Raw genomic sequence first — 26048 nt, 5'->3', positions numbered from 1 at the left:
AAACCATAGCCTTGACTAGATGAACCTTTGTTGGCAAAGTAATGTCTCTGCTTTTCAATATGCTATCTAGGTTGGTCATAACTTTCCTTTCAAGGAGTAAGCGTCTTTTAATTTCATGGCTGCAGTCACCATCTGCAGTGATTTTGGAGCCCCAAAAAATAAAGTCTGACACTGTTTCCACTGTTTCCCCATCTATTTCCCATGAAGTGATGGGACTAGATGCCATGATCTTCATTTTCTGAATGTTGAGCTTTAAGCCAACTTTTTCACTCTCCTCTTTCACTTTCATCAAGAGGCTTTTTAGTTCCTCTTCACTTTCTGCCATAAGAGTGGTGTCATCTGCATATCTGAGGTTATTGATATTTCTCCCGGCAATCCTGATTCCAGCTTGTGTTTCTTCCAGTCCAGCATTTCTCATGATGTACTCTGCATATAAGTTAAATAAGCAGGGTGACTATATACAGCCTTGACGTACTCCTTTTCCTATTTGGAACCAGTCTGTTGTTCCATGTCTAGTTCTAACTGTTGCTTCCTGACCTGCATACAGGTTTCTCAAGAGGCAGGTCAGGTGGTCTGGTATTCCCATCTCTTTCAGAATTTTCCACAGTTTATTGTGATCCACACAATCAAAGGCTTTGGCATAGTCAATAAAGCAGAAATAGATGCTTTTCTGGAACTCTCTTGCTTTTTTGATGATCCAGCGGATGTTGGCAATTTGGTCTCTGGTTCCTCTGCCTTTTCTAAAACCAGCTTGAACATCAGGAAGTTCACGGTTCACATATTGCTAAAGCCTGGCTTGGAGAATTTTGAGCATGACTTTACTAGCATGTGAGATGAGTGCAATTGTGCAGTAGTTTGAGCATTCTTTGGCATTGCCTTTCTTTGGGATTGGAATGAAAACTGACATTTTCCAGTCCTGTGTCCACTGCTGAGTTTTCCAAATTTGCTGGCATATTGAGTGCAGCACTTTCACAGCATCGTCTTTCGGGATTTGAAATAGCTCAACTGGAATTCAATCACCTCCACTAGCTTTGCTCATAGTGATGCTTTCTAAGGCCCACTTGACTTCACATTCCAGGACGTCTGGCTCTAGGTCAGTGATCACACCATTGTGATCATCTGGGTCTTGAAGATCTTTTTTGTACAGTTCTTCTGTATATTCTTGCCACCTCTTTTTAATATCTTCTCCTTCTGTTGTTAGGTTCATACATTTTCTGTCCTTTAGTGAGCCCATCTTCGCATGAAATGTTCCCTTGGTATCTCTAATTTTCTTGAAGAGATCTCTAGTCTTTCCCATTCTGTTGTTTTCCTCTATTTCTTTGCACTGATCGCTGAGGAAGGCTTTCTTATCTCTCCTTGCTATTCTTTGGAACACTGCATTCAGATGTTTATATCTTTCCTTTTCTCCTTTGCTTTTCGCTTCTCTTCCTTTCACAGCTATTTGTAAGGCCTCCTCAGACAGCCATTTTGCTTTTTTGCATTTCTTTTCCATGGGGATGGTCTTGATCCCTGTCTCCTGTACAATGTCATGAACCTCCTTCCATAGTTCATCAGGCACTCTGTCTATCAGATCTAGTCCCTTAAATCTATTTCTCACTTCCACTGTATAATCATAAGGGATTTGCTTTAGGTCATACCTGAATGCTCTAGTGATTTTCCCTACTTTCTTCAATTTAAGTCTGAATTTGGTAATAAGGAGTTCACGATCTGAGCCACAGTCAGCTCCTGGTCTTGTTTTTGCTGACTGTATAGAGCTTCTCCATCTTTGGCTGCAAAGAATATAATCAATCTGATTTTGGTGTTGACCATCTGGTGATGTCCATGTGTAGAGTCTTCTCTTGTGTTGTTGCAAGAGGGTGTTTGCTATGACCAGTGAGTTCTCTTGGCCAAACTCTATTAGCATTTGCCCTGCTTCATTCCATATTCCAAGGCCAAATTTGCCTGTACTCCAGGTGTTTCTTGACTTCCTACTTTTGCATTCCAGTCCCCTATAATGAAAAGGACATCTTTTTTGGGTGTTAGTTCTAAAAGGTCTTGTATATCTTCATAGAACCATTCAACTTCAGCTTCTTCAGCGTTACTGGTTGGGGCATAGGCTTGTATTACTGTGATATTGAATGGTTTGCCTTGGAAACGAACAGAGATCATTCTGTCGTTTTTGAGATTGCATCCAAGTACTGCATTTCAGACTCTTTTGTGACCATGATGGCTACTCCATTTCTTCTGAGGGATTCCTGCCCACAGTGGTAGATATAATGGTCATCTGAGTTAAATTCACCCCTTCCAGTCCATTTGAGTTCGCTGATTCCTAGAATGTCAACATTCACTCTTGCCATCTCCTGTTTGACCACTTCCAATCTGCCTTGATTCATGGACCTAACATTCCAGGTTCCTATGCAATATTGCTCTTTACAGCATCAGACCTTGCTTCTACCACCAATTACATCCACAGCTGGGTGTTGTTTTTGCTTTGGCTCCATCCCTTCAGTCTTTCTGGAGTTATTTCTCCACTGATCTCCAGTAGCATATTGGGCACTTACCGACCTGGGGAGTTCCTCTTTCAGTATCCTTTCATTTTGCTTTTTCATACTGTTCATGGGGTTCTCAAGGCAGGAATACTAAAGTATTCTTGTCTAACAGCCTTGTCTAACTCAATGAAACTAAGCCATGCCATGTGGGGCCACCCAAGACGGACAGGTCATGGTGGAGAGGTCTGACAGAATGTGGTCCACTGGAGAAGGGAATGGCAAACCACTTCAGTATTCTTGCCTTGAGAACCCCAGGAACAGTATGGACATGTATGCTGCTGCTGCTAAGTCACTTCAGTCGTGTCTGACTCTGTATAGATATATGTAAAAATTATTTTCATTTTTTGTATTAGTAATTAACTTAAGCTGTTTCATAAGAAATATATTGTTTCTTTAAGTCTTTTTGAATTTGTTACGACACCGCTTCTGTACCTTGGCCGCGAGGCAGGTGGGAGTCTAGCTCCCCAACTGCAACCTCTGCATTGGAAAGTGAAGTCCCAACCACTGGAGGTCCAGGGAAGCCCCCATATTCTTTCTTCATGTAGAAGAAATGCAAGCCAAAGAAATCTCAAGGAAATGGCTCACTATTAAATGATCTAAACAGGAAGCTGTGGAGAGGTCTTCATCACTAAATGGAAGAAATCACTCAAAATGAAAACTAAATAAAAAGCATGTCTTCTAAAGCAGTGTTGTTTCCAGGCAATACATAAAGCTTCTCAGCAATTTCACAGAAGCAACTGGCTTCCGCTGAGCCCTGTTTTTTGCTCTAATTAGATCTGGTTCACAGATCATGTCCCTGAGTCTGTCATCAAATCATTGAATGACCTTGATAGTTTCTTGCAAATGCCTCAGTTTCTCTGCTTACAAAAGGAGGGTAGTAATCCTTGACACCTTCATACTTCACTGATGTATTTCACAGATTAATGAGTCATGAAAACTTTGAGGTGCTCTGATCAAAGGCACCATTTAACTACAAAGAATTATTATTTACTGTTGCTCCTTTATATTTACCACTAATGAGCACTGTGGTCAGAAAATGTAATAGAGAAAGAAAAATATATGGGAGGTGAAAGTTAAAGAAGGCTATTTCTCGCCATATTGAGATATAACTTTTGTTACTATTTATTGGTGTTGTGCAGACAGATTGAAAATGAGACCTCCTGCAGTCTAACTTCCTATCTCAGAGGCTTTTGTAAATACACCCAACATACTGGATCTAAAGGCTTGAGCACCCTGGCATTTTCCTCGGATTTCTGCAAATTCTACCTAGAACTCACATTTCTATGAACTTGGTACATGGACACAGCATCAAAACGTTCCTACTAAGATCTTTTTCTCATATACCTTTTATTTTTCTTTCATTTTAATGAATCTTTAGCAGTTTCACTGATACGTAAATTGACGCTGATATGTCAGTCTCTCTCTCTCTCTCTCTCACACACACACACACACACACACACACATTTCACCTTTCTATTCTTTGGAAATGAGGTAATCTAAATTTCCACTTAGAGAAACCTGGAGTCAAATCATTGTTTTTGCTGGAAATTTTCAATTATATGAATATAAATTTATTTTCTGTTCCTTTTCAAACTGTATTCCCTGGTATCACTTTATATCCTAACAGATTGATTAAACACCTCAAATGAACAATCTAAACAGCAAAAAAAAAAAAAAAAGGTACCTATTCAGCACATGTTTCAAGAGATTTTATCCTTTCAAAATTGACAAATGGCCCAGAATTTTTATGGTGCAAATGAGTGAAGTGAGTTCAAATGAGTGAAGGAAATCTCTAAATATTAGCCATAAAATAAGCAGTTTTATTTTAATTTGTTCCTCCTAAAAGTGCATGTCAAAATCTTCTTCCAGGAATATATTTTAAAGCACTTTAGGTCTCCGATAGACAAGTAGGAATACACCTTCTCAGAGCCTTGGCAGTCCACCCGTCTCTGAGCAGAGCTCTTTCTCAGCCCCAGGCTTCTTTCCCATCCAAAGCTCTATCCTAAAAGAAATGAAGCACTCAGCCATTAGAGGCACTTCAGCCGAAACATTTCTGAAACAAGTACATACTTCAGTACTCAAGGTAAATGAATTTTTCATGAGCTACAATCTATGTAGAAAAGTTTTCATGAAAATCTAGCGTTTTTTAAGGGAGATCTCTTCGGACTGAATTGTGTTCGCTCAAACTTCACATGTTTAAACTTGATCCCCCAGTGTGACTGTAATCAAAAAAGGGACTTTGGGGAGATGATTAGATTTAGACGAGGTGGAGAGGGCAGGGGTCCCAAGATGGGATTAATGTCCTGGTAAAAAAAGACATCGGAGACCTTACTTCTGTTCTCCTTTCCCTAGCATGTGTGCAAACACCGAACAACACACCACAGTCAGGATCACCCCCACCTCCATTCAAACACTTTGACTTCTTTTACGTATCAGTTCACTACTCCAATAGCAATAAAAAGTACGAGTAGGTCACAGTCTGGACAAATATATAAAATGAACAGCCGCCAGGCACATGGACACCTCTCCTGAACCACAGCTACATGCGTTGTTCAAAGTATTCAGCCCTATTTCACACGGAGGTTCAAGGTCCTATAAATATCAAAGCCAAGGGTACGCCATGAGCTCTAATACAGGATCTGAGGCTTTTTCCCGCAGACAAGGCTGACTGGGGTTTTCAGGAAACTTCTGACACCGTGACGGTAAGAACATGGTGAGCGGAGAAGGGGCATAGAATGTGTTCTCTCGCTCGTCCCCCTGCGATTTAATGAGCGCCTACTTTGTGCTGGATTCTTGCTAGACATTCATCTCATCCCACTAACAGTGTACTAAAGCAGATCACACTGTCCCTGATATACAGATGAGGAAACTGAGCTCAGAGAAGTCCCCTCACTTCTCTGTGATCCTGCACCTTTCAAATGCTACAGCATCCTCCTCTTGCACAGAATTCTGACCCCAGCCTGCCTCCACCATAGCATCTGTCCGCAGGTTCTTCCATCAGCGCATGCCTTTTCATTTGGTCATTTATTGTCAGTCTAGGCCACGTTTCACACAATTTAAGACACATAGATTCAGAAAAGAAATAGAGAGAAGATCATAAATTTTGTTGTTAGAAGGGGATAATGGTGACATCTTTGAAGCACTTAAATTCTCATGGATGTTTTTCACTCTTTCCTGATACTGACGTGCCGTAAACATGCAGCCTTGAGTTCTGCTGGACCCTGGGCTGGAGCCTCCACATAGCCCAGCGGGTGCGCTTTCCACTCCTCAGCTTATCTTTCACAGGATGAGGGTATAAAAACCACCAGCTCCATATCCTGGAGGAATCCGTGTGCTTGTTCTTTAAAGCATGATGGTAAGTTGAAATACACACCGCGGCACCACATGTACAAAAAAAAATGGACGTGTTGAACTGTCAGTGTATCAGAAAATATATCTGAAAAATAATGGTTTAAAAAAGGCTTATATTGTAAAGACAGAGTCATGCATTTGTTTTCACCTCAGTGACTTCCGAGAGTCCTGTCTTGATAAAGATGCAAAGTACTGTCAACATAGCCACAGATTTCTCAAGATCGATGCCCAGTGTCGATTGCTGGGTCGTATAGTAGTTCTGCTTTTAGTTTTTTAAGGAACCTCCATACTGTTCTCCAGGGCTTCCTGGTGGCTCAGCGGTAAAGAATCCACTTGCAGTGAAGGAGATGCAGGTTTAATCCCTGGGTCAGGAAGATCCCCTGGAGGAGGAAATCGCAACCCACTCCAGTATTCTTGCCTGGAGAATCCCACAGACAGAGGAGCCTGGAAGGCTGCAGTCCATAGCATTGCACGGAGTCAGACACGACTGAAGTGACTTAGCAAAGCAAATACTGTTCTCTATAGAGGCTGTAGCAATTGACTATTCCAACCAGTGGTGCAAGACAGTTCTCTCTCCTCCATGCACTCTTGTAGATTTTTTGATGATGGCCCTTCTGACCAATGTGAGGTGATACATTCACTGTAGTTTTGATTTGCATTTCTCTAATAATTAGTGCAAATCAAAACTACAGTGAATAAAGATATTAAGATATTAAGAAGAGGTGGCAAGAATACACAGAAGAACTGTACAAAAAAGATCTTCACGACCCAGATAATCACGATGGTGTGATCACTCACCTAGAGCCAGACATCCTGGAATGTGAAGTCAAGTGGGCCTTAGGAAGCATCACTACGAACAAAGCTAGTGGAGGTGATGGAATTCCAGTTGAGCTCTTTCAAATCCTGAAAGATGAGGCTGTGAAAGTGCTGCACTCAATACGCCAGCAAATTTGAAAAACTCAGCAGTGGCCACAGGACTGAAAAAGGTCAGTTTTCCTTCCAATCCCAAAGAAAGGCAATGCCAAAGAATGCTCAAACTACTGCACAATTGCACTCATCTCACACGCTAGTAAAGTAATGCTCAAAATTCTCCAAGCCAGGCTTCAGCAATATGTGAACCGTGAACTTCCAGATGTTCAAGCTAGTTTTAGAAAAGGCAGAGGACCCAGAGATCAAATTGCCAACATCCGCTGGATCATCAAAAAAGCAAGAGAGTTCCAGAAAAGCATCTATTTCTGCTTTATTGACTTGCCAAACCTTTGACTGTGTGGATCACAATAAACTGTGGAAAATTCTGAAAGAGATGGGAATACCAGACCACCTGATCTGCCTCTTGAGAAATCTGTATGCAGGTCAGGAAGCAACAGTTAGAACTGGACATGGAACAACAGACTGGTTCCAAATAGGAAAAGGAGTACATCAGGGCTGTATATTGTCACCCTGCTTATTTAACTTATATGCAGAGTACATCATGAGAAACTCTGGACTGGAAGAAACACAAGCTGGAATCAAGATTGCCGGGAAAAATATCAATAACCTCAGAAATGTAGATGACACCACCCTTATGGCAGAAAGTGAAGAACTAAAAAGCCTCTTGATGAAAGTGAAAGTGGAGAGTGAATAAATTGGCTTAAAGCTCAACATTCAGAAAAAGAAGATCATGGCATCTGGTCCCATCACTTCGTGGGAAATAGATGGGGAAACAGTGGAAACAGTGTCAGACTTTATTTTGGGGGGCTCCAAAATCACTGTAGATGGTGACTGCAGCCATGAAATTAAAAGATGCTTACTCCTTGGAAGGAAAGTTATGACCAACCTAGATAGCATATTCAAAAACAGAGACATTACTTTGCCAACAAAGCTTTGGCTAGTCAAGGCTATGGATTTTCCTGTGGTCATGTATGGATGTGAGAGTTGGACTGTGAAGAAAGCTGAGCACCAAAGAATTGATGCTTTTGAACTGTGGTGTTGGAGAAGACTCTTGAGAGTCCCTTGGACTGCAAGGAGATCCAACCAGTCCATTCTGAAGGAGATCAGCCCTGGGATTTCTTTGGAAGGAATGATGCTAAAGCTGAAACTCTAGTACTTTGGCCACCTCATGTGAAGAGTTGACTCATTGGAAAAGACTCTGATGCTGGGAGGGATTGGGGGCATGAGGAGAAGGGGACAACAGAGGATGAGATGGCTGGATGGCATCACCAACTCGATGGACATGAGTCTGAGTGAACTCCGGGAGTTGGTGATGGACAGGGAGGCATAGAGTGCTGCAATTCATGGGGTCGCAAAGAGTCAAACAGGACTAAGCGACTGAACTGAACTGAACTGACTGAATAATTAGTGATGTTGAGCATCTTTTCATGTGCCTCTTGACCGTCTATCTTTTTTGTGAAGTAAGTCAAAGAGAAAAATATAGCATATTACTGAGTATATGTGGAATCTAGAAAAATGGTACAGAAGACGCTATTGGCAAGGCAGGAATACAGAGGAAGATGTAGTGAATGACACCTGCGGGCAAGGGGTGGGGGTTGGGATGAATTGGGAGATTGGGATTGACATATATACACCACCATGTGTAAGAGAGATAGCCAGTGGGAAGCTGCTGTATAGCACAGGGAGTTCCCAGAGCTCTGTGACGACCTAGAGGGTGTGATGAGGCGGGAGAGTTGAGAGGTAAGTCCAAGAGGGAGGGGACTTATGTATACTTAGGGTTGATCCACTTCGTTGTACAATAGAAACTAATACAACATTATAAAGCAATTATACTCCAATAAAAAAAAAATCCATGAAGACACATAACCTGGTTCATGTGGCAGCAGCAACAGGGGACAGTCCACACTGGCCTCTCTGCTGCCTGCGGTGACTGCCGCAGTCCTCGGCCCGTCTTCCCTGTAGACGCATCACTCCGCTCCGCCTCTGTCTTCATGCCGCTTCCCTCTTGTGTGGGTTTCGGGTTCAGATCCTCAAATCCCTCTCTTCTTTCTCTTCATAGAACACTAGTCATTGGATTTAGGGCTCAATTGTTTAAATTCGTCTAAATTTATCATCTAAGTTGATCATTTAAATCATCTGAATTTATGCTTTCAAGTTGTGGTGCTGGAGAAGACTCTGAAGAGTCCCTTGGACTGCAAGGATATCCAATCAGTCCATCCTAAAGGAAATCAGTCCTGAATATTCATTGGAAGGACTGACGCTGAAGCTCCAATAATTTGGCCACCTGATGCGAAGAGCTGACTCACTGGAAAAGACCCTGCTGCTGGGAAAGGTTGAAGGCAAAAGGAAAAGGGGCTGATCACCAACTCAGTGGACATGAGTTTGAGCAAACTTTGGGAAGTAATGGAGAATAGAGGAGTCTGGCAGGCTGCAGTCCATGGTATCACAGAGTCGGACAGTTCTTAGTGACTGAACAACATATAAATTCAGGATGATTTCATCTGGAGATTCTCAGTTTATTAATTATACTACAGAGACCGTACTTCCAAACAAGGTCACCATCACAGCTACCAGGGATTAGGCAGTTCAGGAGAACACAGTTCAATCTACTGCTGGAGAAGGAAATGGCAACCTACTCCAGTGTTCTTGCCTGGAGAATCCCAGGGATGGGGGAGCCTGGTGGGCTGCCGTCTATGGGGTCACACAGAGTCAGACACGACTGAAGCGACTTAGCAGCAGCAGTGGGCATAGTGCCTGCTGTGATAGGAGAGACTGTACTTGCTAATTGCTTCCCAGGTAGCACTGGTGGTAAAGAACCTCCCTGAAAATGCAGGAGACCTAAGAGATGTGAGTTTGATCCCTGGGTCAGGAAGATCCCCTGGAGGAGGGCATGGCAACCCGCTCATTCTTGCCTGGAGAATCCCATGGACAGAGGAGCCTGGTGAGCTACAGTCCACAGGGTCCCAGAGACCCGAGCGACTGAGCATGCCGGCACATACTTGCTAATTAGGATCATTTACTGAGAAAACTCAGGATAGTTGCAACCTTAATGTGCCCAGGATACTCATATCTAAGAGGCACAAATGAAGAAAATAAACTCTGTTATGGAATCTCCACACTCCAAATTAGAGAATACCTCCCAAAACTAAACTATTTCTCCTCTATTGTAAAGTGGAAAATATTTCCACTTGTAACCTGTTATTTTGAAAGACATCATTGAGAAGAGTTTTTTTTTTTTTTTACTTTATGATATACTTTTATTTCATTTTAGCCTGAATCTACTTGCCTTTCACAAAAACTATACACACACACACACACACACACACACACACCCCTAGACTTGGGGGATTCTTTCATTTTTATTGGAGATGGATAAGGTGACTACACAGAAGAAAGACTTCTCCTCTCCTTCATGAACCTGAACATGTGATACTACACTACACAAAATAGAAACTGCAGGTGCGGGAAACAGAAAGGATATTTCTGAAATCAACACGATCCACAGGGTAAAGATTGTGTGGCACTTGTCACACCACTGCACGAGTTAAGTCCCTTAATGGTGACTTCATAAATAAGAGATTATTCACATATTTATATGGTGCTTATGCAAATGAACCCAAGTAGTTCTTCATTTTATCCAAGTAAGTTTATGCTGGTTTCAGGTTTTCTTACACATACTTCATCACATGCTAGAAATGATCTCTCTAACATGAAATTTTAAAAAGTGAAGTGAAACTAAATTGTGCAAGGGCTTGAACTGATGTTGATACGATAGTGTAAGCTCTGTGTGATAAAAGGTATTATGAAAGACAGACGGAAAGACTCAGAAAGTCATGGAGCGAGTCAGGAAGTGGTGCATTGGTAACTAACACCAGGAGATGCTGTGCAGGATTGATATTTCAACTCGTCATTTCAAAAAGCGAGTTATTCTACATTTCTTGATTTAGATTTCAGTGCTGACCTGTTCCAGGGAAGAACTTCCTGGCAGAATTACGTGTTTCTGAGTGTTTCTTCCAATCTCCTCACTGTCGGCAGAGATGGCTTCACTATCCTTTTTGTAGTGTTCAGGATTCTTTCTGGAACTCGCCGGGTCTTCAGAACTCAAAGTCCCCGCCACGATGCTCTCATCTGTTTACCACAGGAAGATCACATGAACTCCACTTGCTCTTTGTCACTTTATCTTAACAAGTGTTACTATAATGGCTTCCCCAGTGGCTCAGCAGTAAAATAATCTACCTGCAGTGCAGGAGATGCAGGAGACTTTGGTTTGATCCCTGGGTCAGGAAGATCCCCTGGAGGAGAGCATGGCAACCCACTCCAGTATTCTTGCCTGGAGAATCCCCATGGACAGAGGAGCCTGGCGGGCTGCAGTCCATGGGATTGCAAAGAGTCGGACATGAGTAGGTGACTAACACACATATGGGTGCTAAAAGAGCATATTTATGATAACTTTCAGATCAGCTAATTTATAGATATGTAAGTGTAATTACAAAAAAAATTATTAATCATCATGGCTATTTAGTTATTTTATAGGTCATAGACTCAAAATTCTATTGAATATGCTGCCTTTGTCTTAAAAAAAACCTTGCAAATCAATGATAATTGGAACAATGATTTTAAAATACACTTTGCAGGGCATTTATAATATAACTTCTGCAATAAAAGGGATCTCATATTCAATAGATTATGACATCTATTACACAAGAATCAGAATAGGCCATTATGGTTTGTCAAATCATTTAGTAGAATTTATAAGCATTAAATCAAAGTGAGCAACTGTTTTACATTAGCTACTCCCAAGATATCATACTTTTGTACTACATCCATATAAGGAACAGTAAACTTAGGTAGGTCTTAGATTCTTCTATATATGCTCTTATGGTATAATAGCAAATTCAAGAACTATTTTATTCTTTTACAAGTATAAAGCAACAAGGTCATGTCATTACCAAAAATAATAATAGTATAAAAACATGGTTCTCAGAAGAGGATTAAAGGGTCATTATGTGGATGTCCTAACACTGGATAGAACTGAACATAAACATCATGTCAAGTTGGATGACCACCTTAGTCACTGAATTAGAACATACCTCAAACATGTTCCCCTTCCCCTAGACGGCAGATACGGTGTCTGGAGCCCCGTGGTGAAATGTGATCTTTTGGGTTGCAAATGACTCTGAGTAATATTTGTCAATGTCATTAGCTCAATAACCTCATGAAACCACTTCACTAATTGGCCAGAGAGAATTCTGTTATCAACCTATGGCATGGTTGTGTGCTCTGTCATGTCCAGCTCTTCGGGACCCCTTGGACTAGTAGCCCACCAGGCTCCTCTGTCTATGGGCTTTTCCAGGCAAGAATACTGGAGTGGGTTGCCATTTTCCTCCTCCTGGAATCTTCCAGACCCAGGGATCAAACCCACATCTCCTGTGTCTCCTGCATTGGCAGACAGATTCTTTACCACTGCGCCACCTGAGAAGACCCTTATCAACTTGTATGGATGCTAAAAGAACATATTTATGATATGATATTTATGATATGTTCTCTTCAGCTAACTCATAGATACGCGAATGTAATTACAAAGAAATTACTAATCATCATGGCTAAAACGCTTCATAAACTACCAAATACGCAGGGCGGTGGCACATAATGAGCAATTCTAAATAGTTATTTTACAACCACAGCTAGAATCAAGGTGCGAGAAGAAATCATCTTACCCTACACCTTTGTGGTTCAAAACTTAAATGGTGGCCCCATGGCTTCAGTGAAAGAAATCCACTAGTCCCTGGGTATGGAAATCTCACATGCTAGATGAAGTTTATTGAGGAATGCTCTTTTTAAACGTGAAGGGCTGAGCCGGCATTTGTAAAGTGATAACACTCCTCATATACATGACACGGGCCCTGGAAAGGCAGCAAACCGCAGACAGCAGCGTCACATGAAAGCCAGCTGCCACTTCCTCTAGGTTACCAGCTTGCTGTCCTTGATCAGAAATTACCTTCGCTGCCCATCACGTCGTTAGTGGTTAAAACTTCCCATTTAAATTGTAAGCTGCAAAAATCTAAATGGAACTGCATGTGTGATCTTTGTCACCTCATTTTCATGAATGGGGAAGAATATTCTGACACAAAAATTACATACTTAATTCTAGCTCACCCTCTTGGCTGACCTCCATCCCACACTGCCTTGGGTTTATTTCCTCATCCATCAGTGGGTCAAAGTAATTTCTGCTGTATTCATTTCCTGTGGAAAGTACATGAAGTAAGGGTCAGTGATTATTAGAAGCACATGAACCAAAATGTTAATTTTGAAATAGACACCAGCACAGAAGGGCCATTTTAGCTACTTGATAAGCTTATTTTTTTTTTTACAAGTCTTCCAGGCTTTCCTTTTTTTGTAATTATCATCTGGCAAAAGGTCAGAAAAGGTAATTCAAGAAACAAGTTCATGCTATCTGTCTGTTGCTAAAAAATTAATGAGAAAATTTTCAAATGCAGACTTTAGAAGGCTAATTTGAAAACGTAATCAAAATCATTTTTAGGACATACTCAAGAAATGAGACCGCTGGATTATAATGGTGTTTAGAGTTTGCCGATGCCTCTGTTTACCCACTTGCATATCGATCACGATGTATACCATGTCGTGGGATCTGGAATTTCATAGGCAACTTAGTATTGTCTTAATTGAGAGAAACTATAGCAAAATTTTCGCTTTGCTAGTTGCCTAAAAAGAAAGGAGAAAGAGAGAGGAAGAATGAAGGGATGAAGGAAGGAAGGGAGGAAGGACAAGAGGGAGAGAGGGAGGACCAAAGCAAAGAAGAAACAGGAGGGCTTGAGTAACAGGAAGGAAGGTACAAATGCCGCAGCCAGAAATTGTACTCAAGACACATCTACAATCTCAACAGCACACACGAAAAATTCTCACTTCACGTTTCCCACTTAACTTTTGTCCTTAGGTAGATAATGAAACTGCGACTGGAAACACGAATTTGTAATACAGTAAAAGGTCTGCTATCAATTTTCCGAATCTACTTTCACACTTTCTGCAGACTGAAATGTGTATCATCCGGTTGCCAGTAATTTACATTCAGCAAAAGGTAACCTACTCTGATGATAACTTGCCTCAAACACTGCAAAATAAAGCTTTGTCAACTGAAAGCAAAAAAAAAAAAAAATTGAAAATATTGCTCACAGGAAAGGGTTAATACAGACCAAGTATACTGTGGAATTGCACAATATATTTATTTTAGGATCAAAAATAATCCCAACAGCAGGTCCTTTTCCAAGACTAAATGGAATTTTGATATGAACCTAAGCTTAATTTATATTTCTGGACTGGCACATTTTTGCTGTCAGTCTCTGTTCTATCAGCATAGTAACTACAAGAACTGAAAATCTGCTTTACCTTGAGGTCTCAGTAAAGAAAAAAAAATAATAAATGGGTTTCATTTATGTTACTTTATCTGTCAACAACCACTAGGCTGATATGAATCTTGGCAGTGTGTAATCAAAGTCTTATGTTCTGCAATAACACAGCTATTCTACCCAATTCACCGTAAGTGTTGTATTTTCCCCCTTTACACAAAGCGCTGTGATACTCCAAGCATACTCTTTCATATACTGGCAAAGTAATTCACCTCTATTAAAGTGAAAACGGCGCTGTATTCCTTAGGATATTTGCCATGGCAGCAGCAGTCAACTACGGGCACCCACACTCTGGAAACCCCCCGCAGTTCAATATAAAACTCCAATTCTCTGTCTACTGAAATGGTTTATTAATAAATAGTGGTAAGTGGATCAAGTCCCTGGAGAATAAACAAACCTAAATCATTCTTAAGTCAAAAATCTGGAGAAACTGAGTCTCCGGCTTCTCAGATGGGCTTCCCAGGTGGTAAAGAACCCACCTGCCAAAGCAGGAGACATAAGAGATGCTGGTTCGATCCCTGCGTTGGGAAGATCCGCTGGTGGAGGGCATGGCAACACACTCCAGTATTCTTGCCTGGAGAATCCCATGGACAGAGGAGCCTGGCAAGCTATGATCCATAGGGTCGGACACAACTAAAGTGACCTAGCACGCATCCACGCAGGCTCTCAAACCATTTACACCCCTGTTGTCTGTTGAGAAATGAGGATCTTCCTCAGCCGAGTACGAAGGAAGTCTGCATTCAATCCAGTGTGGTTTAATATTGTGTAAAGGACAGGGTTCTGTCGGAGTGTATGGCAGGAGCGTCCAACCCATATTGGAGAGTTCAAAGATTTCCTGGAGAAATTACTACTTGAAGTAATGGATAATCAACAGGGACCTACTGTATAGCACCTGGAACTGTGCTTAGCCTGCATGGAAGGGGAGTTTAAGGAAGAATGGACACGTATATATGCATGGTGGAGTCCCTTTGCCATCCACCTGAAACTAGCAAACCATTGTTCACTGGCTGTACTCCAATATGAAATGAAAAGTAAACAAAAATTACAAAACAAAAAATATATCATCATATCCACCACCACCCAGGCAAAGGATGACTGCCCACCTCTTTCCAGTACCCTAGTCTAAATAAAAACAGCTTCTGTTTAAAAAAAAAAATTGTGATTAGGAATTAGCCATATCAAAAACACAGGGGAAAGGAATTTGTTTTGGAAGGAGAAGCATAACAGAGGAAAAAAAGACACAAAAGCATAAAGACATGGGAAGCATGTGTTCTTAGCGGATGCTCCCCAGTTATTCTCCCAAAGTTCCGATACAGAATTTAAAGTACGTGTGTGTGTGTGTGTGTGTGTGTGCTTAGTCGCTCAGTCGTGTCTGACTCATTGTGACCCCATGGACTGTAGCCCCCCAGGCTCTTCTGTCCATGGGGATTCTCCAGGCAAGAATACTGGAGGGGGTTACTGGGTGCTTATTATGTGACTATCTCAGTAAAACAAACATTCTAAAACCTCTCCCCTCACAGAGCTTACAGTCTGTGAGTGGAAAAATAAAAGCAAATGGATATGTATATTTTATAGTTTATTAGGTAATAGTATGTACCATGGCGGGGAAATAGAACTAGATAACGATGATTTGGTACACCAAGAAGCATTGGAGGCTGCCTCTCTTGCATGTATCTTTGCTTCAAATGAAGACGGATGTCCAGGATTAAATCACTACGTTTTCAAGTATGAGATAATGAAGTGATAATGTAATATTTATAATTTATTATGTATAGTTTAATACTATTTGGCCATTTTTTTGCTATAACATAAATCAGCTTATGAATCAAATAAGAACCTACTATTATTAAATATTGGTGGCTTCCCTCATGGCTCAGCAGTAAAGAATGTGTCTGCCAATACAAGAGACGTGGGAGAAGCAGGTTTTATCCCTGGATCAGGAAGATCCCCTGGAGAAGGAAATGGCAACCCACTCCAGTATTCTTGCCTGGCACAGAGGAGCCTGAAGGGCCATACTCCATGGGGTCACAAAGAGTCAGACACAACTTAGAGACTAAGCAACAGCAATTATTAAATATTAAAATAATTCTTCCTTTCTGTTGTTATATCTTGCCCTGATAAGCCAATAACTGAAATAGAGTAGGCAGAGTTTACGATGGTACAGCACATGGAACCTACTAGAAATTTGGAAACGACAGGCTTATCACTAGTTCCTTTGCTTGTGCTTCATTGCATTGTGTCAAGACTTTATAAAGTGAGATGGTTTTAGATATTACCAGAAGGTAGGTTGCTAAATAGGATAAATTCCTAAAAGTGCCCTAATCATTCAGAATAGGCTTTTGGATATGTCTAAAATCATCTCACAGGAAAATTAACAGACCCACTGAGAAATTCAAAGTAGGGCATTTAGCAATACACATATAACAATAGGCTGTAACATGACTGATATTTAACTGTTTGTGACATTCATGTGAATAACCTACAGTTGCATATGTACACGCATCTATGGTTCTACATTGAAGCAATCGGGTGTGATACATAAAACACGTAAGTTAGTAAACTAGCTTTGTTTACACTCTTGATACTCTTTCTTTGTTTCCAGTTTCATAAATTAGCCATTGGATGTTTCTAATCAGCCTCAGTTAGGGCTCTTTTTGCTGAACTGGGGGAGAAGGACGCATGTACATGCCTTGCCCTTCCACACACAGCAGGTTCTCCTATCCTTTAACTCAGTGCAACACAGAATGTAATCAGGGCTTTCACTTCAATTACACCCAATGTGAACTTCGGTCAGGGAATTCTCCAGTGTGCTCCCCTGCAGCTCCTTGGGGGCTCATAAGAGTGAAAATGGAATTGCCCACCAGAGGGAGATTTCTGTGAATCGAGGAAGCGCCTTGACTCAACGAGGCAACCACTTCCTTTCCAATCAGCCCCATTACCTCCAGGGGGAGAAGATGTGACTGCATCTATCCATTTCTCAAGAAGTTTATCAACTCCATGCTTGCCTTTTCCTGTGAATCCACCGGCTCCAGCTCAGCTTTTTATCACCAATCTTGATGCTTTCTACAATATGCTGTAAGTTAAATAAACACAAGGCCTGCATGCAAACTAAAGAACTAAACACATTACATCCTGTGATTGCAGCCGTGCACCAAAATTTTCCAAACTAGAATATTCTCTTCAGCATTATGCCTTTCAAAAGCATGAAGCCTAGAGCTTTATAATTAAATTTGATTCCCATGAATTTTATAAATAAATTTAAGGAAACTTTATATTTTCCCCACTTTGAAAATCTAATACCAAGTCTTCAGATTTAAATGATCAAGGAGTTTATATATATGTATGAAACAGAAATATAGAAGTCAGGAGGTTGTAAGGCAGATTAGTGGGAACTATATCAAACTCAAACATACCCTATCCTACTGAAAGTGAAAGTCTCTCAGTCATGTCCAACTCTTTGCAACCGGATGGACTGTAGCCTGCCAAGCTCCTCTGTCCATGGAATTCTCCAGACCAGAACACTAGAGTGGGTAGCTGTTCCCTTCTCCAGGGGATCTTTCCTAACCCAGGGATCGAACCCAGATTTCCCACATTGTAGGCCGATTCTTTACTATCTGAGCCACCAGGGAAGCCCAAGAATACTGGAGTAGGTAGCCTATCCCTTCTCCAGTGGATATTCCCCACCCAGGAATCGAACTGGAGTCTTCTGCAATCTAGGCAGATATTTTACCACCTACTTTACTAAATTCACTCAAATACTTTTTTTATAAGATTGATTTACAAACATTTTTTAAATTAATGGCAACTAAAGACACAAAGCTACTTTTTAAGATGATAAAAATTATCTTAAAGTCTTCATTATGAAAAAAGTGAAAGTGTTCGTCACTCAGTCATGTCTGACTCTATGTGACCCTATGGACCGTATCCCACCAGGCTCCTCTGTCCATGGGATTCTCCAGGCAACAATACTGGAGTGGTTGCCATTCCCTTCTCCAGGGTGTCTTCCTGACCCAGGGATCAAAACTGTCTTCTGTGTATCCTGAATTGCAGGCAGACTCTACTCTCTGAGCCACCAGAGAGAGGATAAAAATTGTTGTCTTAAATCAGTCTTCATTATATTAAGTATCAAAACAAAACTACAACAAAACCCAAACCCCCCCAAAAAATAAACTAATGAAGGAAACTCAAACTATGATTTAAATGTCCAGTATCAATATTTGTGCTTAGTTGCTCTGTTGTGTCTGACTCTTTGTGACCCCCTGGACTGTAGCCCACCAGGCTCCTCGGTCCATGGGGATTCTCCAGACAAGAACACTAGAGTGGGTTGCCATGCCCTACTCCAGGGGATCTTCCCAACCCAATGATCGAACCCAGGTTTCCCACATTATTAATTAATAGTCTCTTAGAAACCTTAGTCAAAGTAATTAGAACAAAAATAAGGGGGGATGTGAGCTAAAATTATTAAAAATAATTATTAATATATTTTGCGTAAATAGTATTTGAAGACAATGTTTCCATACCATGAACGCATGAGAAATTTGACTGAAAAGCTTTCAAAGACAATAATTTTCAAAGTATTTGAACAATACCTTGAAAAAACACTACAAATCATTAATTTTTTAAAATGCCAACAGTAGACACTTAGGAGATATAATGAGTAAGTAGGAAACTGACACCCATAATAAAGCTCCAAATAACTCTCAAAATTAGTTTTTCTTGGATTTTCATAGGAATCCCTAGGTGGTCATCACGAGTATTCATCTTAACCAGAAACTCAAACTGAAAGGCATGAGTTTCTAACCATGGAGTGAGAAACAGCAAATTAATACCGTTTCCCTCCTCTCCTTTATAGAAAAGCTAATCTGTGAAGATGGATCTGCTGCTTATACCGTTTTCAAAAGCCGCTGCCCTGCTGGACAAATTATCTCTTTCTACTGCTTATTCTTACTTCCTTTCCAAATCTTGTGGGTATTTGAGATATCAGTGATTTGAAAATCTAAATAGGGTAATAGTTGAAGTTTGCTAACAAGTACTAATTAATTGAGCCATATTCTTCTTCCCCTAAGGCCCTCCCTCGTGGTAAATTACCAGGCATTTTCACTTTCAAACCACTGGAGTGCTGCAGAGTGCATAATTGCTGCAGGGCTCAACCGACGGGACCCCAAGGCATTCATGCACCTCTCGCTCCTCCGGACCTCAAATCCTCAGAGTTAAAGCGGGTCCCCAGGCACCTCACTTCTAAACAGGAAGATCTTTTCATTACTTAAGTAATAATGACAATTTAAAGGTTAAGTATAAATATATTGTTTCTTATGCATATTTAAAACTCCTACAAAACTAATATCAAAGTAACTGATTTTTTTTTTCTAGTTGAAGCCTGGCAACATTAACTTGTTGCTGTTGTTTAGTCAGTAAGTTGTATCCAACTCTTGCGACCCCAGGGATTGCAGCCCACCAGGCTTCTCTGTCCATGGAATTTTCCAAGCAAGAATACTGGAGTGGGTTGCCATTTCCTTTCCAAGGGATCTTCCCAACCCAGGGATCAAACCCATGTCTCCTGCTTGGTGGCAGATTCTTTACCACTGAGCCACCAAGGAAGCCCTTATCCTACATGTCCATCAATTAATGTACACAATTTAGAATATTACCTTTCAAATTAGGAAGGATCTGATATTAGACATTCAGTTCAGTTCAGTTCAGTCACTCAGTCGTGTCCAACTCCTTGTGACCCCATGAACGCAGCACACCAGGCCTCCCTGTCCATCACCAACTCCCAGAGTTCACCCAGACTCATGTCCATCGAGTCAGTGATGCCATCTAGCCATCTCATCCTCTGTCGCCCCCTTCTCCTCCTGCCCCCAATCCCTCCCAGCATCAGAGTCTTTTCCAATGAGTCAACTCTTCGCATGAGGTGGCCAAAGTATTGGAGTTTCAGCTTTAGCATCATTCCTTCCAATGAACACCCAGGACTGATCTCCTTTAGGATGGACTGGTTGGATCTCCTTGCAGTCCAAGGGACTCTCAAGAGTCTTCTCCAACACCACAGTTTAAAAGCATCAATTCTTTGGCGCTCAGCTTTCTTCACAGTCCAATTCTCACATCCATACATGAGCACTGGAAAAACCACAGCCTTGACTAGACAGACCTTAATCGCCCCCTAATGTTTCTGCTGGGAAAGATTGAATATAGGAGAAGAAGAGCACAACAGAGGATGAGATGGTTAGAGGGCATCACCAACTTGATGGACATGATTTGAGCAAGCTGCAGAAGTTAGTGATGGACAGGGAAGCCTGGTGTGCTACAGTACACAGGTTGCAAAGAGTTGGACACAACTGAGCGACTGAACTGAACTGAGTATTTCTGATTGTGCCTTCATTCATTTAATAATTATCTCTTCCCCCTGCATCTATGATGACTCATATACTGTACTGAAGGGTTCATCCAGTAGTAATATTTTTCATCTCACTGTGGTATACTTCAATATGTAGGCAATCAATGTAATGGATTATTAGATTTAAACCATCTTGAAATCAATGTAAAAATCTTGTATGAGAAACTACTGCTTGTTTGAGAGTGCCAGGTTAATCCAGATGACTCAACTAAAATCTCAAGAGTTGCCCTCAATGTGACTTTGCTTATGTAACACGTTTCATGACACAGAGAATGTTCATGTCTGTGGAGTTCACCTGTGCATCTCTGTTATTTAGTTTAGCACTTGGCAAATAGATATTTGATCAATATGCTTTTCAGTAAGTGAGGAAGAGGAAATGGAAAAATATGTAAAGTATTTTGGTGTGTGTGTATATATATATATATATATATATATATATATGGCTCCCCCCATGGCTCAGTGGTAAAGAATCTGCCTGCCAGTGTGAGAGACACAGGTTCGATCACTGGGTGGGGAAGATCCCCTGAATGAGGGCATGGCAACCCACTCTAGTGTTCTTGCCTGGAGAATCCCATGGACAGAGGAGCCTGGTGGGCTACAGTCCATAGCGTTGCAAAGAGTTGTACCCGAGTGAAGCAACTGAGCACGCATACATATATATATATACACATACACACGTGCAAGAAAAATATTATGTAAATTTATATCCCACTAATCACACATATACCACTCCCACGTCTTAACTGTACTGATGTTGTGACCAATAGATATGATCAGGAAATAATCCACGACTGAGGAACCGTAGGGACGCTTATCTGATGGGAGTCTAGTTAACTTGTTTTGCTGTCCTGCATCCGTTTCCTCTCTCTAATAGCATCACAATTTCCTAGTTCCCAGTGAGTATAGCCTTGCTGGTTCAGTAACTCCAGATTCCTGTCTCCAAAGACAGAAGCCAGGAAGGGCTGGCAGAACCTACTTCCCCGACCTGCGACAAAGCCAGGGGCCGGGCAAGTGACCTGAGCTTGATCCATCAAATGCATTCCCCGAGGACCTCGGGTGAGTGAAGCAAGGATGAAAAGAACACTTGAAGTAACCTCAGTGAAAATAAGAGATGGAAAGGAAAAAACTTCCCAAGTGCAGTTAAATCACTCACCATCATTTGAACTGTTTTACTATGCATTTCTATAATTATTTCTTCTTTCTTAAAAAAGTCTTTCCCTGGCTCCTTCTCACATTTATCGCCTGTTTCATTTTACTGTCCTTTAGAATTCAGTCATTCACTTCTTCTTAGTGACACCATGGTATAGATTTAGATTATTAAGTATGCCTTTCGACCTACCCAACCCTCAAGCCCTTATTATGTTTAGAACCTAAGCCAACTCCTCTGTCTTCTGAAATTCTACATAGTAGTGGGTTCTCTGACCCTCTCCCTTCTCAAGGGCTGTCATTCTGAATTTCGCTTCCTCGTCAGGTTAACCATCACCAGGCCAGGCCATGGCTGGCAGTGAGTGAAAAGGATGAGCTGAAATCAGAGAAGTGGTTTACACACACAAAGCATGATTTCCAGGCAAAACAGAGTAGAGGACATGTGATCAAAAGTGATCAGATGTGTGTTATTCCCCCAGAAATGTATGAAAGAAGTGTCTGAATGTTTTCTCCAAGCACCCACTTACAAATTCAAGGCAGTAAGAACGGGAAGAAGGTCATGAACAGAGCCTGGAAGACTCCCTTTAGAAATGGGGAGAAGAGGCAGCTGCAGGCAGGACTGAGGGTTTTGGTGTGCTTTTTCTCCTTCACACCTTGTAAAACGGCTGATGCCAATGCAGTGTCATCCCCGCAGCTCACTGCCCTTCTCCCTCTAAACCCTTTAGATGAATAAGCTCCTAAAGATGCTTCAGCATTGGAGTGTTCAGGGGAAATTGGAGGGTACCCTCCAAGTGATCGTCTAATCAGACCACTCAGTGGTTTCCATTTTGCTTGTTCTTAAAGATCAGTGTGTATTTACGTAAATCACCTTTCTCCTATATTCCCAGGTGGTGCAGTTGATAAAGAATCTGCCTGCCAATGCAGGAGACACAAGAGACACAGATCCCTGGGTGGGAAGATCCCCTGGAGGAGGAAATGCAACCCACTCCAGTATTCTTGCCTGAAAAATCCCATGGACAGAGGAGCCTGATGGGCTACAGTCCATGGGGTCACAAAGACTCAGACATGACTGAGCACACACACACATGCAGCTCAATCTCTCACAAGTTTGAAGTCTTTTTTTTTTTTTGCCACATTGTATGGCATGTGGGATCTTTGTTCCCCAACTAGGGATCGACCCCATGTGCCCACAGCATTGGGAGTACAGACTCTTAACACTGGACTGCCAAAGAAGTCTGTGAATTCTTTTTGATCTGAAGTTTACTGATAGAAAATCTCTCTATTAGACATTTCCTTCATAATTTAAATCATTATCTATCTAACTATTCTACATTTCTATGAGATAATTTGCATAAGTAAAGTAGTATTGGTATTCTGCCATTATTTACTATGGCTTTTATTTTTTTTTTAAAAGCAAAACATGGAAATGTATCAGTATCTGATATTATAGGATGAGAATTTGTGCTCGTTGTAATAATCCTGTGGGAAAAACACATAGCTACTATTTTACTTAAGTCATCACATTGGCAAATGGTATAAATGTCCTTTCATATTGTATTAACAAGAAACATTCTGTGCTACCATACCTAGCAGTTTCTAAATTCCAGTATTTCAAATATTCTTCCTTGTTCACAGACCATAAAGCTGCACATCTCATTTTCAATTGAAATTTTTTGGAGGCTCTTTCAAAGGCAGATGAGCAGAGTGGATTTGGGTAGAGATGCATCAGATCAATTTTTTCACATTGATTATGCTCCAGAATGGAGGTGATGTGACCCTGACCTATGTCCATGTCTGGCTGCTTTTGTCAGGATAATAAATCATTCCTGGCTTTTCTATCTGAAGCTCCTTCTACTCTCATCTCATTTTAAGTGACAAAACGCTCTCCCTCTCCATCTACTAATTTCTGGTTCACAGGAGAACTTATTCAATCTATCTTCAGGAATACTCTTTATATCCAAAATTTTATTTACATCAGAGAAATGATATTAGAAATGACAAGAACAGCTTAGACAGTGTTGGAAGTATTGTATTGTTGGTCAATATTGGTTCTGTAGCGTTTTGGAGGCTGGGGAGTTCAGATTCTCTAAGAGTTCCTCAAATTCTCCCTCGCGAACTTGAACGGCTGGACTTTGAAGTCTAACTGGGTTTCACTGCTTTGCTCAGTATCACAGCCACATATGCTGATAACACACCTGAAATGAGGCCGGGCCACATTAAGACTTGCTATCAGTATAAACCCATACAGATTTCAAAGACTTCATACCCCAAAGTGGTAAAATATAGCTTTGAGTTTTACATGGTGTATAAGTTGAAATAATATTTGTAGGTACTGGTTGAAATAAAATGTATTGTTAAAGTCCATGCACTTGTTTTTTTAAATCACATTAGTGAATGCTGTTAGAAAATGTAAAATGGCTCACATGGCTCACAATATATTTCTACTGCAGATCAGTTGCCTGTAGTTTCCTTCACCCTAACATTCACCCCGATGTCACCCTTGCCACAGACCTCAACTTACCCTGTCTCACCAACCCCTGATCTTCCACAACTGTAATTATTCTCCATGACTCATTTTATTGAGTTCCCAACAGCCAAGTCATCATGTGGTACTCCGCCTCAAAATATCCATTTACAAACTTAAAATTTGAGGTTTTACACAGGTTCTTGAGCCCACAGAGGATAAGAATTCCTCTTGATGAAATCGGAACACCTCTGCTGAACAGAAGTTTATAAAGAAAGCCTCCATCTGGGTGCTGGGCACCCATTTCTCTCCTCGAGACCCAGCTATGCAACATCCTGGCTCCATATGTGTGTGTGCGTGCGTCCTCACTCATGTCCAGCTCATTGCAACCCCGTGAACTGTAGCCTACCAGGCTCCTCTGTCCATGGGATTTTCCAAGCAAGCATATTGGAGTGGGTTGCCAGTTCCTACTCCAGGAGATCTTCCTGACCCAGGGATCGAATGTGCATCTCCTGCATCTCCTGCTTTGGCAGGCAGACTCTTTACCACTAAGCCATTTGGGTATCCCTTCTAGCTCCATAAGACTAATTTCCCATCAAGGGAACCAGAGATCTAAAAAAATGCCTTTAGGGGACTTCCCTGGTGGGCTGGATGAAGCCCAAGCTGGAATCAAGATTGCCAGGAGAAATATCAATAACCTCAGATATGCAAATGACACCACCCTTAGGGCAGAAAGTGAAGAAGAACTAAAGAGCCTCTTGATGAAAGTGAAAGAGGAGAGTGAAAAAGTTGGCTTAAAGCTCAACATTCAGAAAACTAAGATCATGGCATCTGGTCCCATCACTTCATGGAAAATAGATGGGGGAACAGTAGAAATAGTGGCAGACTTTATTTTTGTAGGCTCCAAAATCACTGCAGATGGTGACTGCAGCCATGAAATTAAAAGACGCTTACTCCTTAGAAGGAAAGTTATGACCAACCTAGACAGCATGTTAAAAAGCAGAGACATTACTTTTCCAACAAAAGTCTGTCTAGTCAAGGCTATAGTTTTTCCAGTGGTCATGTATGGATGTGAGAGTTGGACTGTAAAGAAAGCTGAGTGCAGAAGAATTGACGCTTTTGAACTGTGGTGTTGGAGAAGACTCTTGAGAGTCCCTTGGACTGCAAGGAGATCCAAGCAGTCCATCCAAAAGGAGATTAGTCCTGAGTGTTCATTGGAAGGACTGATGTTGAAGCTGAAACTCCAATACTTTGGCCACCTGATCTGAAGAGCTGACTCATTTGAAAAGACCCTGATGCTGGGAAAGGTTGAAGGCAGGAGGAGAAGGAGACGACAGAGGATGAGATGGTTGGATGGCATCATATGGACTTGAGTCTGGGTAAACTTCAGGAGTTAGTGATGGACAGGGAGGCCTGGCGTGCTGCGACCCATGGGGTTGCAAAGAGTCAGACACGACTGAATGACTGAACTGAACTGAACTAAACTGGTGGTCCAGTGGGTAACAATCTTCCAACAATCTTGCCTTCCAGTGCAAGAGATGCAGTTCCGATCCCTGGATGGGCAACTAAGCTCACACGCCACAACCACCAAGCCCTCATGCCATGACTAGAGAGCCCATGTGCCTGCCACAACAAGAGATACTGCATGCGGCACCTAAGACCCAACGCAGCCAAATAAGTAAATACATATTTTTAAAATATTAAATAAAAAATGCCTCTGGTCTGAAGAAGTTTATCTTTAGAGTCTGTAGATGAATAAGATGCCAGATGAAGCTTCCCTTCTCATTCCTGACTGTTGACCATCCTTGCCCACA

General features: G+C 41.4%; 1 protein-coding gene across 1 annotated transcript in view; it reads right to left on the bottom strand.

The window, feature by feature from the left end:
* LOC109576755 (uncharacterized) overlaps positions 1 to 26048 on the bottom strand; it is a 366105-nt gene that overhangs the window by 203739 nt on the left and 136318 nt on the right. The window contains exons 8-9 of the mRNA XM_070778427.1: positions 12966 to 13052; positions 10771 to 10937 (exon numbers count right to left, since the gene is read on the bottom strand). Of these exons, the coding sequence (XP_070634528.1) occupies positions 10771 to 10937; positions 12966 to 13052 (254 nt within the window). The remainder of the gene's footprint in view (positions 1 to 10770; positions 10938 to 12965; positions 13053 to 26048) is intronic.

This window comes from Bos indicus, chromosome 23, assembly GCF_029378745.1.
Source record: "Bos indicus isolate NIAB-ARS_2022 breed Sahiwal x Tharparkar chromosome 23, NIAB-ARS_B.indTharparkar_mat_pri_1.0, whole genome shotgun sequence".
NCBI lineage: Eukaryota > Metazoa > Chordata > Mammalia > Artiodactyla > Bovidae > Bos > Bos indicus.
Note: the sequence above shows the minus strand (reverse complement) of the source record. Positions and strands in the feature narration are given on the sequence as shown.